The following is a 16,738-nucleotide window of genomic DNA, read 5'->3' on the forward strand; positions in this document are numbered from 1 at the left end:
CGTCGTCGTCGCATCTTCGACGTCTTAGCGTCGCCAGCGAGATAGTATCAAGCGCAATCTGAACACGTCGGTCTGTCTCGAGTTTGTGCTCGGGCTGTCTCTGCGATCGAATCTCCCGAGGCGATTGACTCTCCCATGCCGCCATAGCTTCCCCGCCTCCTTGCCGTCGCTGTCGTGGCAAGCAGCTCTGAGCTGAAAGCGGGCTCCTCTAAACGAAGGAGTAAGTCCGAGAAGAAAAGCAAAACGCATTCAAAAGTCATGAGGCTGCAAAGTAACCGGATTGCTCAGAGAGGAGCTCAGCGAGAACTAGCGAGACGAAAGTGGCACAGAAGAGACTCTTTTTTCAGACTAACAAGCTACGGATCAATTTCTGTTCATCGGTCAGAGGGCATCGGCGTCCCATTTTTCCCATTTCGCAAGGCTTTCTTCTAATTCCATTTTCTTCTTCTCCTCTTCTGCTCCCCATTCTTTCCCATTCTTGAAGAGCCACTTCATACCGTTTCCTCGGTCCGAATTGATGAACGTCGCCGCCGAAGTTCGAAGAGCTTCCAGTTGTTGTTTCATCGCTTGCGAGTCTCCTCGTAAAATGGAGTTGACGAGCCATGCGTCGATGTAATAACTGGGTTTACCGGAGTAGTCGGCCAGACAAACGGTGTCGGCGTCCTTGTTCTGGAAACCACAATCGTAACCTTGAACTTTGTGATCTCGGCGGGAGGGGCTGAAGCTGAAGGGTCCCTTGTTCTGAGTAGGGACGACGAAAGGAACACAAGGGAGGTGACCAGAAGTCTGCAGAGTGAGCATAGTCAGCTCAATGATTCCGTCTCTTCATGAAAGACTCGAAAACGAGTCTTACGAGGAGGAGGTTCTCAATTTTCTGTCCGGGAAGACGAGTTTGATCGCATCGGGTGATGTTCGAGGCGAGGAGGAGAGCGTAGTTCATCCAAGCTGCGGAAGAGCGAGTATGAGCTTGACACGAGAAAGAGAGATAGATTCAATCGAGGGTCGAGGAGACGTACGAAAGTAACCTCCGAGATCAGCCGAGACCAATACACAAGCACGAGCAATGTCTTCAGCGGTCTGTTCAGCTCGAAGCGCGGGATCAACTCTTTGTCAGTAGTGTAGGCAAGAGACGAAAGAGTTCAACTCACATCTTCTCCATCGAGTCGTACAGAGGGGATTCCATCCTTGTTCAACAACAACGAGATTCCAAGACTTTCGGCATCTGCACGAGTGAGCACTTTCAGTAGCCGTCTCGAAGACAGACGATCGAATTGACTCACCGTTTTTGAACCTTTCACCAACTTTCTTGACATTGTTGATTACGAAGGAGTGGACCTCAACGGTTTCACGACGAGCCGGTCGTGCTTGAGTGAGTCCACTCGAGACCGGAAGCGATCCCTGATAGTCTTCCGAAAGGAAAGCTCGTTCGATTCGAGATCGGATTTTCGTGTTCGTCGCGTCCGAAGCTTTGGCGACAGCATTCATGAAGGCTTCATCATTTGGGTAACCTGTATCGACGAGAGAGAGTCGGTGAGCAACGCTTCATTTGATGAAATTCTGGGCAAGAAACTCACTCTTGATTGAGAGGGGTACAAAACTACCGACTTTCTCCGACATCTCGCGATTGTACTCGTCACTCTTGACGATGACCTCTACGGCTTGCAATCGTCGTTCCGAGTGAATACAACTGATTGGCCAGATTTGATAGGTTGTTTCGATAACCTTGATGAGTCTCTCGATGGCGACGCTCGCATCCATTTCTTTCGTGAGGTAGCCGAATCCACCTCCAACGGCAACGATCGCTAGGTAGAGATCGAGGATGGAAGAAGGATAGCTACATTGATGATCGTTCGGGTCAGATTACGAAAGAACCGACGACGAAGCGACAAAGGAAAGACTCACCGATGTTTCGCATTGTTGAGGAGAGGGGACGTAACGACCACGTTGTTGAGAGAGTGCTGGAGGGCGAGAGAGTCAGTGAGTTGGGCTCGCGGAAGTGTAGATTCGAAAAGGCATACGCACAAAGCCAGCTTCGACTTCGCCGTTCTTTTGCAACTCGACAATCACTTGGTTGAGGTGATCGATTGAAATAGGAGAAGCTGATCAGAGGAGGTACGGCAATCAGTCAACGTTCGATCTAAGAATGAAACGAGAAAACGAGGAGGGCGACTCACGTTTCCCTTTTCGACTCAAGAACCATTCATTCCACTGAATAGTCTCCTTGCTGGTACGAACGAGAACTTCTCCGGTGTATTCGTCTCTAACGACGAGCTGTTTCGGATCATCCGGGTCGTCTCGAACAACACGCTGAACGAGTCCTTCGAAGATTGGAGTCCAAAGTGGGTCTTCGATCTTGAGAGAATTGCGTTCTGCTCTAACTCCCGTCGCGCTGATCAAAGCACGTCGAACAAACCAAACCTGTGACCCAGTTCAAAATGAGTCAGTTCAGCTTTCGAGCAAGAAATGTGAGTTGATTGATTCACAGCAGCAGGACGATGAGGGTATTCGAAGGTAGTTCTTCCACCTCCCCTTTCACGATCGTGCCCAGCAGGACGAAGCGCGTCCATACGTTCCTTGAAATCATCAATATCCATTCCTCCAACTTTCTCGTTCGCTTCTTCGATCAATTTTTCCACATCTCGTTGGAAACAAGCTCCAGCCTCGTCGAATTTCGCGGCATCTTCTCCTAATTCACAGAACTCATCGAGTCGGAAGTGCGAGCTGATGTCAGGGTTTCCTTCTGGGTTGTTTTCGGGGGAAGACGAGACCATGACGTGAACCCTCCAGATTTCGACGTTGTCCGGTTGTCGAATCGTTCGTAAGGCAGATTTCAAACTATAGAGACCTGTAAGGTACAAAGACTGCTCAGTACCAGCTGCGAGAGAAGCTCAAAGAGAGGAGAAGTAGACCTACTAGTTTCTCCTCCGTAGCAGTAAGGTTTCATCGCATTCTTGAGATCAGTTCCTCGTTGACTACTTGACGGCGGCGAGAAACGAGTAGCGCGGTAGTGTGTATCGAGTTGAGCGAGGAGTTGTAGAATGAGCTGTCCGATTCGTGAAACTTGATCCGAAGCCGCGTTGAAGTAGTCGCGCCAGCTCTCGGTTGTTCGAGGTTTCGCATCGGCAAAGAGATTTTCGAAGAGTTGATCGATGTCGGTAGCAGGGGGGAGTTCTGGAAAACAAGAGGCTCAGTTCGAGCGGCAGAACCTCAAGAGAAAACGAGGGGACTGACGATCGGGTTTAAACAAAGCAGGATCTAGTTTGATGTACTCGTCACCGGCGAGAGACAGAGCCCATCCAGGCGTTTGAACGATTTTCCCGAGGACAACAGGACCGTCGTATCCTCGAAGGATTTGAATGCCCATGATCTCCTCGATCTGTTCGAGACGACAAAGCTGTGAATCGCTGGACGATGTCACGAGACTAGCGGAAAAGAACCTACAATCGTTCCAGCTTCTTCGATGTCTGCGTTCTCCCTCAATCTTTCCTGAACTTGCTCGATCTTTCCCGCTCGCTCCTTTTTAATTTCATTCTTCACTCCCTTTCCAACCTTCTTGAATCCCTTCAAATCGGCAGCTGCTCTCGCTTCCGCGGAGATGTCCTCCACGATGGAGAATCGAGTCGACGAGCCGAGTGATTGAAACGTGTAGACTAGTCGTGTAGCATGATGTTTTTTCCCGTTCTCGTTCCAGGCGTGATCTTCGAGGTCTAGGGTTATGAGCCACTTGAAAGAGGATACCTCCTCCTCCTCTTCCTCCTCCTCTTGAGGTTGAGCAGAAGGTCCAGAAGTGCGACGAGTTCGTCGTGCGCGTCGTGAAGTCGGAGAGGGTTCAGCTTCGACTTCGGAGGATTCGGGTTCAGCTTCGAACTCGGAAGCTTCGGGTTCGGTAGAAGGATCACGTCTACGTTTCGGCATCGCGGGAGTCGATTGATCGTGTTGCTACTGTAGTCTGCGGAAAGCGTTAGAGATTCGAAACTGACATCAGAATCTCTAAGATAGAATGTGAAAAGCGAGAGCGAAGGGAAACGTAGTGTTTGTGGTAGTTCTCGAGTGTTCTGAATGGACCACAAGGAGAAGAGCAAACGTCAGCTGATTCGGGAAGAGGAGGGGAGAAGAAGAGAGATCAAGCTCGTGAGAGCCGGCGAAAGATCCTCACGGGCTACACCAGAGCATGCCCGAGGAAGAGAGTGACTATAGACTCACTGTTGAGCTCTCTGGTGGAACGCGAAAAGGCAGAAAGGGAGTGCGATCGTGATGGAGGAGAGAAAGAGGGACAGTTTCCAGTTTCCGACTTTGACTCCTCTGCTACTACTCTTCGCCCCCTCCCACACATAGTTGTACAACTGATAATCATATCCAATGAAACTGATCGATATCCCGCGAGTCTCGCAAGCGTTCTCTCCCCTGCTTCGGATTCTCTCCCTCTCTTCCTCACTCATCGAATCCCATCTCCCAACGACACAATTCGGCTCTCGTAGTCTTGCAATCGCTGAGGATTGATCAAGCTATACTCCAGGGATCAGCCGTATTCACCGAAAGCGCCAGAGCGAAACGGAACTCACTCGATGACCCAACGAAATCAGCGACACCTCTTCCAGCCTCAACCAGATCAGCAGCCCGAACAAGATAACTTGCACTGTGGACTGCTGCTCCTGATCTGATCAGAGGCGACGGGTTGGGAAGAAAACGAGCAACTTTCGGGCGGGAGACACCCACGTTCGTCGACGCGACCGGAAGCTCCAGCGCCTGTGGTCTATACAACCTTCCTGAAAATATTGCGCAAGCCTGTTGGCAGGGACGGTGGCAGCGGAGAGGTGGGTGCGGGGCTAGAAGTGGGACAGATTTACGAGCTGTCGGAAAGGAAATCGGGGGAAAAGAGACCGTTTTGGGTGGAGCCTGGGGGGGTTGAGAGCTCTAGGACCGACCTGTCGGTAAGTTCGCGCATCTTTCTGAAGAGTCGAGAAAGTAGCGAGTTCGAGGTGGTCGAAGAGATCTTAAAGATGTAGATAGTAATATTTCTGACGTTCTCACGTTTGACTCCTTCTCTAGCTCGAGCACTTCTCGCCTACTCGTCTCATGAAGTTGGGAGCATGAAAAGCCATCCGATGGAACGCGTCTGCGGTCGCTCAGCGGTATCGTCAAATCGTCATATTCTCCTACGCGACTCACAACAAGCAGTCCAGTCGATTCGTTTGCTCCCGGATCCGCAAAGGACGCTCGAGAATTGGGGGAGTAAGCTGCAGGGCAGATCGCCTATCAAGTCCGTACAATCCCAGCTGGATTCGCCAACAGCAACAGCCCGACGCCCAAATCCCTAGAATATCCCTTCTCGGAGGTTCCTGCATTTTGACAGCTTCGACGCTTAACGTTCGTGACAAGGCCTTTTTAGTACATCGACTCCTGTGAGTGACGGAAACAGGAGGTAGTGGAAGCAGATTGTCGCGTACGAGGCGAACGAGCAAGATCGCTGATCAATGTCAAAGCGGCGCCGTCGGTGTGCCTGGTCCGCCGATGGATCGTACGTATCCTGCTTCCTTCCCTGTCTACCAGAGCTACCAGCGTGCTCATCACCGTCGTCGTCGTCGTCGTCGTTAGGAACCTTTTCGCCGGTTACTCCGACAACGTCGTTCGTGTCTTCTCGGTTGTCGCCTAAGAAGCTTCGACTCTCTCTCCCCCCCAAAATTGTCGTACTTGTAGTTCCTATCTCGCCGAGACGTTTGTGTCGTCGCGTTGCTTTGAAAGTAATGGATCTCAAACTGTGCTCGAAGGGCTACATTTTCTTTCGGCAAGGGATCTTCTTCGAGACTTGCCTTCGTCTGACGAGAGTCGCTATGCTAGAGTCTCCGAGAGACACCATCGAGGCTCGTCGACAGAGGATGAAGACTTCGGAGGAGACCAACTTTGTCGAGCTCAAAACACTCCGCCTCATGACGACGCCTCTCGGCTCTTCGCAGTAGCTAAGCTCGCATTAGCAGCTGGAGCTTGTACCAGACACTAAACTACACACAGCATGCAGAGAGAATCAAGATTCGAGGGAGAAACGGATTTGTGTTTGAGCTTGGCTAAAATCCATCGTCTCCTTGCATTGCGTTTGTTTCGAAAGCTCAGAGTGAGCGCAGGTGAGTCGCAAAGAGTCCCTTAAGATAAGAGAGATGTTATCTCGATCGAGCACGCAGCGAACGGTTCGAGCGTAAAGGCGAGAACTCCCGAGTTTCGGCTTGTTTCCCTTCCTTACTTTCCCTTCCTTACTGTCCTCTTTTCCTCGCGGCTTTGCTCCCTCGCTCTCGACTATGGAGGGCGAACAACACGATTCTACGGGGGGTTTCGACGCCTTCAGACTCCCGCACGAGACGTGGATACAGATTTTGCTCGAAGTTGCCGATTACGAGGGCCTCAAGAGGGCGAGTCGGATCTCCAAGCAGTTTCGCAACTTCATCGAAGTGAGTACGATCACGCACATCTCTCCCATCGGCCGAGAATGCCCGACGAGGTCGACAGCTGACGCGCAACTACAGGGGAGCGAATTCGATTCGATTCTCTTTCGTTCTCCTCCTCCCACTGTGGCGCTCGCGAAAGGAGAGAAGATCAAACTACACCCGATGATTCACGACACGGACGGATTCTTCACCGAACTCGAAAGAGCTTGGATTAACAACTCTGATTACACCAAATTTTTTTCTCCACGAGACTACCCTTCTATCCTTAACGAAGAATTCGCTACTTCCCCTGCTTCGACAGAGATCGTACTCAAGTTCCAGCCATCGACAACCCGACACACCTACTCGCGACCTCTTCACAACCCGTCGGGAGTCACGGTTCGAGACTTTTTGAACCTCGTAGCGGATTATTGGATGACCACAGCACCGTATGACCTCCCCGAAGCTAGGGATGTGTACGGGATCCCGATGGACGAGGACGTCAAACACATCCACTGCGTTTATAGAGCCGAGTGGACGGGATGGCTCAGGTGTTCTGCGAAAGGCGACAATCGTACCGAGGCTGAAGGAGACTGGTTTGCCTGGTAAGATGAAGTATGAACAAAGTAAGTGCGCGATCGCGAGCTTTAGCTAGCTCAGTCGAAAGCAGGAAAACGAAAACTCACTCTTTCGTCCTCCCTTTGCAGATTTTCCTTCCGATCGATCCAATTCTTTGTTTCCTGTCCATTCTTTGCTGTACCCTTCCTTCACCCGTTCGTTGCTGTTCCCTTAATCTAACCTTCCTCTCCAACAACCGAACGAGTCTTCCCTTGCGACGGAATGAGAAACGAGAAAGTTCTGTAATCATTGGTTCTCCCCTTCTCTTCACCGAGCCTAGACACAAGCGAGCCTGGCGAAACAAAGATCGATCTCGAAGAGAGCAATGTTAGTAGAGACAGCTCAGCAAGATCGTGTCTCTAACCGAAGCAGCGTCGGAGAGCTAGAACGCTGAATGGGAGCTGGGGAATCGATCGTCGGTTGCCCGTGAATAGAACCCATTCTCCTGCTTGTACTGTAAGCCTAGCGAGCGTGCCTGCTATCGCGTCATGTCGTCAGTCGGAGCGGGTCGAGGGGGTCGAAGGAGAGTAGGACGAGAGAGAGATATCGATGTGATTGGCGTGCTGAGTAGACAGCTTCTGTGCTGTACGTTCATGATGCGGAGTGATGCTGAGCGTAGTCGGGGTAGTAAGGAGTAGCGCAGGAGAAGTAGCCTTGGGAGAGAGAGAGGTGGACTCAGCAAAGAGAAAAGTTCTTTCCCCTCTCTTTCTTCAGGCTAGTATCATCTCCAACCGCAATCATGGCACCCAAAATGGACCCCAACGAGATCAAAGTGAGTCCTGACCATTCCAACGAGACCCGTACGACTCGAATCGACCGACTAGGGCGTCTTCTGATCGAAGGAGAAAATCACCCCTCGATCAGCACTCGTGCTGACTCTCTCGATGCGTTCTGTTAGATCATCTACCTCAGGGCTACTGGTGGTGAAGTTGGTGTAAGTCCTCGTCTCTCCCTCTCTAATCTGTGTGAGGAGTTGTGAGAGTTGATTTCGATTCGTTGCGTTTTGTTAGGCTTCCTCGGCCCTCGCTCCTAAGATCGGTCCTCTTGGTCTCGTAAGCTTCAGCAATCCAGAACATCTACCCAGCGCCAGAACGTTCGGGGCAGTTTGAGAGGGAGAAATGGAGATGGCTGTGAGGGAATCGCATGGAGAAACGTATGAGATTTAGACGGTTACAGCAGACAGTCAGATGATTAAGGAGAGATCTAGGGTTAGAAGGGAACGCTTGCATCAGAAAGGAAGGAGGAGAAATGCTGCCCGGATCAGTTCAGGTGTCGTCAAAAGTTCCAATTCCGAAAGTTCTGGTGGAGCTGACACAGGATCGTCTTTCTACCACCAAATAGTCGCCCAAGAAGGTCGGTGAGGACATCGCCAAGGCTACCGGCGACTGGAAGGGTCTCCGCGTTACCGTCCAGCTCACGATTCAAAACCGTCAAGCTGCCGTTTCCGTCGTCCCCTCTGCTTCTTCCCTCGTCATCCGTGCCCTCAAGGAACCCGTCCGAGACCGCAAAAAGGAGAAGAACATCAAGCACACTGGTAACATTGAACTCGACCAAATCATCGAGATCGCCCGCACGATGCGAGAGGCCAAGAAGACCCTCTCCAAGGACCTCGCGAACGGAGTCAAGGAGATTCTCGGTACCGCTCAATCCGTCGGTTGCACCATTGACGGTCGACCCCCTCACGACATCATCGAGGCTATCGACTCCGGTGACGTTGAAATCCCCTCCGAGGTGAGTTTTCATTTTCTATCCTCTCTCGATTCAATGTCGTACTGACTCTCTCGTCGCACTCTTCCTCTTTTCTGCCTCGTCTGTGCCTCTGCTCTGCGTCTGTAGTAAATGATTTCGGAATTGATTCTGAGTTGGGCCATTTAAAACCAAAAAACTTTGCTCAAACTTGTCGTGTCTTCTGAGTGCCGTTCTCGAGAGAGCCCCTTCTCACGAGTATTGCCTCCGCTCTCTGTCGTTCAAAGTGAGATCGAGACGTGCGAGCGAGAGACTTGCGAAAGTTCAGTGATTCGAAACTTTCACTTTCTTCCTCCTCGACGATGGAACGCGAATTCCTCAAATCTCGACTCGCCAAACTTCCCCAGTTACCACCGATAGACCCTGCTACTCAGGAAGATGAACTAGACGAAGAAGAACAGGAAGAACTTCTCGATTCTTTCCCCATTACGACAGAACCTTCTACTTCGACAACAACCAAGTGAGCTGATGTTCTTATTAGCTCCGATATGACACTGAGCTCACCGAACTGTCTCCGTCACTAGGAGAAGGAGGAAAGGACCTAGTAGTCGTCAAGATCTCTCACCTCTTTCAGCTCAAGGTTACTTTGATCAAGCCCTTTCCGTACAAGTACCAATCTCGAACATCTACCCATCATCGTCCTCTTCATCGTCAGGAGCGGGAGAAGCGACTTTTCGAGTATACTATTCTCCCCCTTCAATTTCGCAACCAGAAGACGAAGACGATGACGACGAAGAAGCTACGAGCTCGAGAGGAGTAGTATTCGTATGTGTACATGGAGCAGGGTACAGTGGGTTGAGTTATGCGTGTACTGCGAAAGAATTGGCAAGGCAAAGTAGAGGGAAAATTGGAGTTTTGGCTTTCGATGCGAGAGGTCATGGTCAGTTCCTCTCCCTACCTCTCTTTCTTCCTTGAGTATCGCACTGACGACAGAGCACTTCTAGGGAAAACGGTTATCCCGCCAAGCGAAGTTGAGGGAGAACAAACGAGTATGGAATTAGGAAATATGGTCGACGATTTACTTCAACTCCTCAAGATCGTCTTTCCAGAGAGGGAGAAAGCTCCGGGACTAGTACTCGTCGGTCACAGTATGGTATGTACTTTACTCCTCATCAGCTCTTGATTCTTGAGCTTAGAAGTGGGAAGTTCATAGGGAGGAGCGGTTGTAGCGGAGGCTTGTAACCGAATTCAAGAATCAATCGCGGATGTCCTAGGAGTAACGGTGATCGATGTCGTAGAAGGTAAGCTCAGTCTCGCGGTAATCACATCTCGTGCTTTCCGAGTAGAACTGAGTTTTCTCGCTCCTTCTTGCGAATAGGCACCGCTCTCGAAGCGCTCTCATCAATGTCTACTCTCATCGCATCTCAACCGAAAGTATTCGATTCGAAAGAAGCTGCGATAGGATGGCAGTAAGCTCGAACCATCCTACTTCCGTTCATTCGACCTCGAGGCTGACCTTTGAGTTTTGCGATTCAGTTTGGACTCAAGAACGATCAATAACGTTACTTCAGCGAGAACCTCAGTGCCTCCCTTGATCAAACCTATAGGTCGAAACCCGACTGGAGGAACGAATGAGGAGGTAGAGAGGGAGGAAGAAGGAGAGGAGAAATATGAATGGGTAGTCGATTTATCGAAAACTGAACCTTATTGGAGAGGTAAAGCTCCCTCTCTCCGCCCGTTCTTCCCCTGTCGTCGTTGCTGACTTCTTCGGTCGTCTTTGTTCAGGCTGGTTCACCGGACTATCTTCCAAATTCCTCAATTGCAAAACCGCAAAACTCTTGATTTTAGCCGGAACAGATCGACTTGACAAAGAACTCTTGATCGGTCAAATGCAAGGTGAGTCGGATGGTCTCTCAGCAACGTCTACCCCGTCGACAACGTTGATGAGTGTTTCTTCGGAGTCACATAGGGAAATATCAACTGGAAGTTTTCCCTGAAGCCGGCCATTGTCTGCACGAGGTGAGTCTAGACGCTCCTCACGAGCTCTCTGCGGTCTCTACAGCGCAATTGCGCTACAGAGCTCGAGCTCATCCCGTAATCCTTTCGTTTTCTTCTCCCTCTCGTTCTCGCAGGATCTCCCCGAACGTACAGCCGAAACACTCCTCAGTTTCTGGGAAAGGAACGATAGGACAGATGTCTTGAAGGGAGTTAAGAAAGTCGGAGAATGATTGATTTGCTTCCCGAGGTTCTCGCATGTTTGAATTCTCTTTTTGAATCCGCTGGTCGGTGAAATCTCATAGCAAGGAACGTGACGCCGTTGTCAGGCCCTCAAGAGAAAGAGAGCAAAGAGAGCACAGCAATCGAGAAGTGGATTCAACAGATTCGAGGACTCCATCCGTCTCGGCGAAAACTCTTTGCGTATCTCTTCGAAGCAAGGGGAGAAAAGGTAAAACCGAAAGTTCCGTTGTAGAAAGAGAGCGAGAAAAGGATAGTATCTACATCGAGGGGGGAACCGTATAGGGAAAACAGGGAGAAACAACAAAAACAGAGCGCGGTTGAGAAACTGGAAGAAAGCGAGAGAAAGGAGGGTTGACTCCTCGAGAGAAGGGAGAGAAAGGGTCCGTGGAAGCATCGAATGGTGTGGATGCGATCGAAGCATCTTAGACTGTAGAGAGAGAAAACTCGCTGTCAGCTCATGAAGTCTCTGCGAGAAAGAAAGAAAGTGAAACTGACTGTCGACGAAAACGCTGTCGCGGTACTCTTTGCGGGTCTGTCCTTCTTGAGAACGGAGGATGTCTCCGATCTATGGGTACGGAAACAAGTCTCCATCAGATCAGAAGGAGAACTAGAGAAATGAGAGGAAGAAAGAAAGGGAGTTCTTACCTCGGGATCGGGGTTCAAACCCAACTTCTCGGCACGTTCGAAACGTTCCAAGCGACTGAACACCAACTCCAGTCGTCAGAAACAAACCCCCAGAACGGTATAGAGGGAGTTGGAAAGGAAAGTTGAGAGAGTATTCTCACCTGATCCTCGAACAAGGTCCGAAACTCTCTTCATGATCAAACTGCAACAAGATGGTTTCGATATCATCCATTCCATCTCTATGAACTGTGTTCACCCATTCTCACTCCTATCAGTTCCTGTCGCTCCGGGAAGTTCAAGAATGACGTTGAGGGGAGGGGAGGCTTACTAGGAGTCCCCATCTTCTTCTTCGCATCCTTGTACAACCTCCCATACAACCCAGTCAACTCTTTCTTGTTACTAGGAGCAACTACTTCTTTCTTCCCCTTTCCCTTCGCGAGGGAAGAAGAGGAGGAAACGACTTTCTTCGAAGAGGAGGAGGAACTCGCTCCAACTTTCGACGAGGAGAAAGGCTTGGAGAGTTTGCTGCTCGTGGTGCTAGCATTCTTGGAGTTTGAACGGGTAGGCATCTTTGTTTGGTTTGGAGAGGGACGGGAAAGTTGAGTGAAGGGAAGGGAAGAGAGAGAGACGTTTGATTGGCTCGATCTCAAATGGCAGAGAAGCAACTTTGAATGTCAAAATTGAAAAAGTGTTGATTTTCTCTCAATTTCGGCTCGTTCTCGAGACAGAGAGCTTGTAGTGCACGGATTGAATACATACAATATATAAACAGAGACAAGGGAGAAGTAACTGACGAAAAGAAGTAAGAAAGAAATGTTGAATGATTAGGGGGAGAGAAGTTCGAAAGAGAGAGAGGATGCGAGTTAGCAAGCAAGCAAGTGAATAACAGCGACAACGAGAGAAAGCGAAAGCGGGGACAAGAGAGAGTGTCTATGAAAGAGAAGAGAAAGCAGCTACTTTGAGGGAACTTGATTGGAGAGGATCGAATCGTTCAATTCCGACAATGGTGCGAGTTCTTTCTTCTCGATTAGATTGAACTGCCCGTTACAGTCGAACACAATCAGCGACAACTTTTGTTGCCTTGGCTGGAGATAGAACGAGAACTGACCTCGGTGACGAAGAGCAAGAAATGACGGTAAGAAGTATTGATGTGAGCTGTACGATCAGCAATCATGACCCAAGTTGTGTCAACGGCATGACGATGACCTGGGTGAGTGCCTCACACGTACCTTCGATACTGAGAGCGCAGAGGATCGCGAAATGATGATTGTATAAATGAGCGTAAATCCTAAACAATCTCCTCACGATACTCTTGATCGTCGCTTGGAAATTTTTCGGAAACGGTACACCTTCACGTCGGTCACACATACATTTCAAGCTCAGCTCAGTCGCTCCTGCAGCGAGAAGAGCTTGAGAGAGAGTGAGAACTCACCGATTTGTGAAGGGAAAATCTTTTCGTCGTCCAACTGTTTCTGTACCCAATCCATCAAGTAATCGACGTATTCCGGCGCGCTAACTTTCGTAGGTTTCTTGAAGTTGACTCCGTCTTGCCAGTGGTATTCGAATCGAGCTCCGGCCGACATGACGGGACATTCTTCTCGAGTACAGAATTCCGTTACGCAACCATACTGAATGCGATGGAGAACGGGAGTCGGGTCAGTGGGAGGTGCCTGGGAGAGAGGATGGAGGTGAGACTTACGAGCATGTTCAGTTGGTTGAAGAAATCGACGGCTGTGAGAAAAGAAGACGCGACACAAGTCGAGACACATGTCTACTACTTCTACGCCGGGTTCCACTCACTGTTGACCGCTAGCCATTCATTCAGATCTTCTCCCTCTGGTAGCATCACCGCTAACCTCAAGTTACCCGAACCCAATCTGTTTAGAACCCCCCGTTCGGAATCGAATCCATCTATTAGTCCAGCCTCGACTTTCGGATCTGACGGGAATCGGCTCACGTAGCATCTGCATATCTGCGAATCACGACGAAAGCTTAGTCAGCACCCACGAGCACAAGAGTCTCGGAAGCAGAGGGGAGAAGAGGAGAAGAGGGGGAGAAACTCACTTCTTCAACTGACTAGCCCTAGTCGAGTTATCTTGTAGTGTAGTTCTACGAGGTTTGAAAGTTCGGTTTTTGGCTCCACTGTGATGTTGAGACAGAGAGAGGAGGTTCGTGTTGATTGATGAGAGAACCGCGATTTGACACGAGGAGAAGGAGACAGAGGGACTTACAATGCGCCACCTACTGTACCGAAGAAACTCATCCTGCTATCACGCGTAGGGGTCGAGTCGGAAGAGGAGATAGAGAGAGGGAGAGGGGAGAGAATCGTTCCGAGGAATTTGCTCTCTCCCTCTTCACTCTCTCCACCAGAAATCGATTCGATTACGATGGAAATGCACAAGCGCAAGAGCTATACAGCCCTGAACGAGGACGATGAACCATTGGACGATTCAACTCCCCTCATTCTCGATCAACAAGGTCAGCCAACAGTCTCTCTCTTCCTCTCTCTTTGATCTCTGTGGGCGCTGACACACTCTGAGAACGCTATCGTACTAGCGACGTCATGAACATATAGAACAAAGAGATCAAGTTGAACAATTAGTGAAATTGGCTCGAGATTCTCTCCAAACGCACCGACTCGCAGTCTCTGTCCTTCAAGCGATCCTGCTGCTGTGTGTCTCTCTCACTATCGATTGATAAAAAAAACTGCTGACGCTGTCTTCTTGGAAACAGAGTGATCCTCGTAAAATCGACTCCCTCAAGATTCGCAAAATTCCTCTCCCTCTTCCTTCTCTCCCTCTCGATCCTCCGTTCTCTGCTCTACATTCCAATCCCTCCTCATTTCCCTCCAGTTCCCTTTAACCTCGGCCTCTCGGTTCCGGTCTTACTCTACTCGGTGTACCTCCATTCAATCGGAATTGAGTGGGAAGAATCGAGTTTCGCGGGATTAGCGCCGCTGGCAGTGCTGTTACTGAGGGTTGGGACGGAGTTGGAGGGAGAAAGAGCGATAGAGGAAGCGAAAGGGCTGGAGAAGTACATGTATCAATCACCGGAAGCTTGAAACTCGAGAAGATTTGGGTTAGATCGATCTTTGTTCATGTACGGGGAGTGAGACCCATGTACGTCCACAGCGACTCGCGGATGGGGTGGATAGCGACTCGCTAGATCTCTCGGACACGGGAAGCTGAAGAATAAGGAGAGAAATAGAAATTTCAACGAGAACTCGCACGATCACCTCCACGCCTGACTACCTCAAAACTTGCCGTCCGACTCCGCCCAGCCCGTCGTAAGCTGAAACTCAACCTGGAGGAGCTGCTGAAGACGTCGTTGAGGTGTTGCAGGACTAGAGGCGAGTGAAAACCGAAATGGAGAAGTTTTTCAAGTCCAAACTCGAGGGTTCTCAGAATCAGCCAATCTCTGGTCTCGCAACCCACCATCGAAGTTTCCAGCAACCACTCCATGCTTCGATAGCGCCGAGGAACCGTCGCCGGAGTCGAGTTGAGCGTTGACTCTTTGTTCGTCAGAGGAGCTGAAAGAGATAGGTTCGAAGTCCTCCAGGCTCGCGCACCTGACAAGTTTGGAACAGGTCCCACTCTTGGAGGATTTTTGACCTGGTCGAGCTGCGGCAGGTGCGCGTATATCGAGGACCTCGAACCTACTTCGATCAACTCCTCCTCCCGGACGAGTCGGAGAGCTAAACGAGATAGGTTCTTCGCTCGAATCTGATCCCGCTTCTGTGCGCCGGCCTCTACAAACGGTACAGCCAGTGCAGACGAGTCCGTTTGCAGAAATAGCCGTGAAGCGGGAGGACAATCGAGACGAAGTACCTCTTTCGTTTACCTCTCTCGACGACAAGTCGGGATACGAGACCGAGGTCGAAGGAGAGCGGAGGGTGAGAGGATAGGCAGCTAAGGGAGATAGGTGAACCGACAAGAAGGACTCGCTTCGATCCGGACGATGACAACGAGGTCTTTGCGTCGAAAGCAAAGCTCGCTACGTCGGCCCCGATGCGATGCGAATTCTCCCGATTGTGTCACCTATTTCGCTTGACTCCCTCGATGACGAGAGCTGGACGATGTCGGAGGCGGAAGGAACAGGAAAGTGGCTCGATCGAGGGTTTGCTGCTGAGTCCTGACAAAAGGGCGAAAGAATCAGCTCGATTTTCGAAAACACTCCTCAGAAAAAAGCTCTGCACGCACGACAGACAACTCCGTCGCGCGTTCACCCACTCGCAGGAGGCTAAAAGACCGGCGAAGAATGAGAGCTGAGGAGGGGAGGAAGGTTTAGTGTCAGTGAGCGATGACCGCGCTGAGTTTGACGAGAGAGGAACAGACGCACCCCTTGGAATCCCTGGCGTCCCGTAGAAGCCGCATCGATTTGCCTTCGAATTGAGAGCTCGAGGTCGGTAGATGTCGAGGATGGAGTTGAGCTGGTTCGTAAAGGATCTGAATGAGATGAGTTCGAGATTGTGAAGCCGTCGTCGCTGGACGAACCCCAATCGTAGCCTATCTTCTCAAGTGTACTGACTCGTACAAATCAAAAGAAAGGCTACGACTGAGTCCCGTGGAGGCGAGTATGCTTCGCAAAGCCGAGCCCCATTTCATCCAACTCCATCGCTTCGAGAGCTGGACAGGATAGGTGAATCGATGTTGCGAACCCGTTCGGGGCGCGATGCCTACGACAAGTCTCGCCCAACTACACGGCAACCAGAAGACTTCTCGCAACATCTCAGCCCGAACCGGTACACAACATCCCTTCACCTATTTTGCCCAATTGTCAACCACGACGAAGCGGAAGTCGAATTGGCGAGGGGAGAGGGTAAATGTGAGCCAAGAGAGACAGGTGACAATCCCTCCAAGATCCCGCTGCGAGACGATCAGGTCAAAGAGGTTCGAGCATTTTCGGAAAGAACGCTGCGAGACCTTGTTATCCTGAGCCACCCCGGAGTGGGCGCTAGGGGAGACCGACACCTGTTTCTCTTAACTCCTCGGGAAATGGAAGAGGAAGTGTCGGAAAGTGATGAATCAAGAGACAAGAGACGTTCGAGAGGCTCGCGCTTTTTATAAGGGCGAACCACCGCGGAATACGACCGGAGTTCCGGCAGTCCGAGATCTGACCGTCTGCAAAACGTCTCATCGACTTGGACTCGTTGTGTA

At 50.5% G+C, this 16,738-nt stretch overlaps 7 protein-coding genes across 7 annotated transcripts; 4 read left to right on the forward strand and 3 right to left on the reverse strand.

The window, feature by feature from the left end:
- Positions 1-381: 381 nt before the first annotated feature.
- Positions 382-3,915, reverse strand: JCM6883_007272 (uncharacterized protein; the record flags this gene model as incomplete). Its single annotated transcript, XM_076631400.1, has 13 exons — positions 382-786; positions 854-945; positions 1,017-1,077; positions 1,149-1,222; positions 1,281-1,508; positions 1,575-1,834; positions 1,903-1,958; positions 2,023-2,099; positions 2,175-2,418; positions 2,484-2,845; positions 2,914-3,171; positions 3,232-3,376; positions 3,442-3,915. 13 exons carry the CDS (start codon positions 3,913-3,915, stop codon positions 382-384), a joined length of 2,736 nt encoding a protein of 911 aa, XP_076488704.1.
- A 2,375-nt stretch (positions 3,916-6,290) lies between these two features.
- Positions 6,291-7,025, forward strand: JCM6883_007273 (uncharacterized protein; the record flags this gene model as incomplete). The annotated part of the gene is made up of 1 exon (XM_076631401.1): positions 6,291-7,025. One exon carries the CDS (start codon positions 6,291-6,293, stop codon positions 7,023-7,025), a length of 735 nt encoding a protein of 244 aa, XP_076488705.1.
- Positions 7,026-7,773: 748 nt separating this feature from the next.
- On the forward strand, positions 7,774-8,810 carry JCM6883_007274 (uncharacterized protein; the record flags this gene model as incomplete). Its single annotated transcript, XM_076631402.1, has 4 exons — positions 7,774-7,806; positions 7,933-7,968; positions 8,045-8,086; positions 8,376-8,810. The coding sequence occupies 4 exons, from the start codon at positions 7,774-7,776 to the stop codon at positions 8,808-8,810; spliced, it is 546 nt and encodes a 181-aa protein (XP_076488706.1).
- A 272-nt stretch (positions 8,811-9,082) lies between these two features.
- Positions 9,083-10,948, forward strand: PPE1 (phosphoprotein phosphatase methylesterase 1; the record flags this gene model as incomplete). Its single annotated transcript, XM_076631403.1, has 9 exons — positions 9,083-9,240; positions 9,305-9,660; positions 9,725-9,873; positions 9,934-10,021; positions 10,099-10,189; positions 10,257-10,435; positions 10,506-10,616; positions 10,690-10,739; positions 10,853-10,948. 9 exons carry the CDS (start codon positions 9,083-9,085, stop codon positions 10,946-10,948), a joined length of 1,278 nt encoding a protein of 425 aa, XP_076488707.1.
- A 432-nt stretch (positions 10,949-11,380) lies between these two features.
- On the reverse strand, positions 11,381-12,151 carry JCM6883_007276 (uncharacterized protein; the record flags this gene model as incomplete). Its single annotated transcript, XM_076631404.1, has 5 exons — positions 11,381-11,385; positions 11,454-11,523; positions 11,604-11,658; positions 11,744-11,828; positions 11,911-12,151. 5 exons carry the CDS (start codon positions 12,149-12,151, stop codon positions 11,381-11,383), a joined length of 456 nt encoding a protein of 151 aa, XP_076488708.1.
- Positions 12,152-12,535: 384 nt separating this feature from the next.
- JCM6883_007277 (Mob1/phocein family protein) lies at positions 12,536-13,845 on the reverse strand (the record flags this gene model as incomplete). The annotated part of the gene is made up of 9 exons (XM_076631405.1): positions 12,536-12,619; positions 12,691-12,737; positions 12,812-12,931; positions 13,015-13,210; positions 13,282-13,313; positions 13,383-13,459; positions 13,540-13,554; positions 13,647-13,724; positions 13,814-13,845. 9 exons carry the CDS (start codon positions 13,843-13,845, stop codon positions 12,536-12,538), a joined length of 681 nt encoding a protein of 226 aa, XP_076488709.1.
- A 170-nt stretch (positions 13,846-14,015) lies between these two features.
- Positions 14,016-14,643, forward strand: JCM6883_007278 (uncharacterized protein; the record flags this gene model as incomplete). Its single annotated transcript, XM_076631406.1, has 3 exons — positions 14,016-14,060; positions 14,139-14,254; positions 14,316-14,643. 3 exons carry the CDS (start codon positions 14,016-14,018, stop codon positions 14,641-14,643), a joined length of 489 nt encoding a protein of 162 aa, XP_076488710.1.
- Positions 14,644-16,738: the final 2,095 nt, after the last annotated feature.

This window comes from Sporobolomyces salmoneus (genome assembly GCF_050403485.1).
Source record: "Sporobolomyces salmoneus JCM6883 DNA, S_salmoneus_JCM6883_v1_ctg16, whole genome shotgun sequence".
NCBI classification, from domain to species: domain Eukaryota; kingdom Fungi; phylum Basidiomycota; class Microbotryomycetes; order Sporidiobolales; family Sporidiobolaceae; genus Sporobolomyces; species Sporobolomyces salmoneus.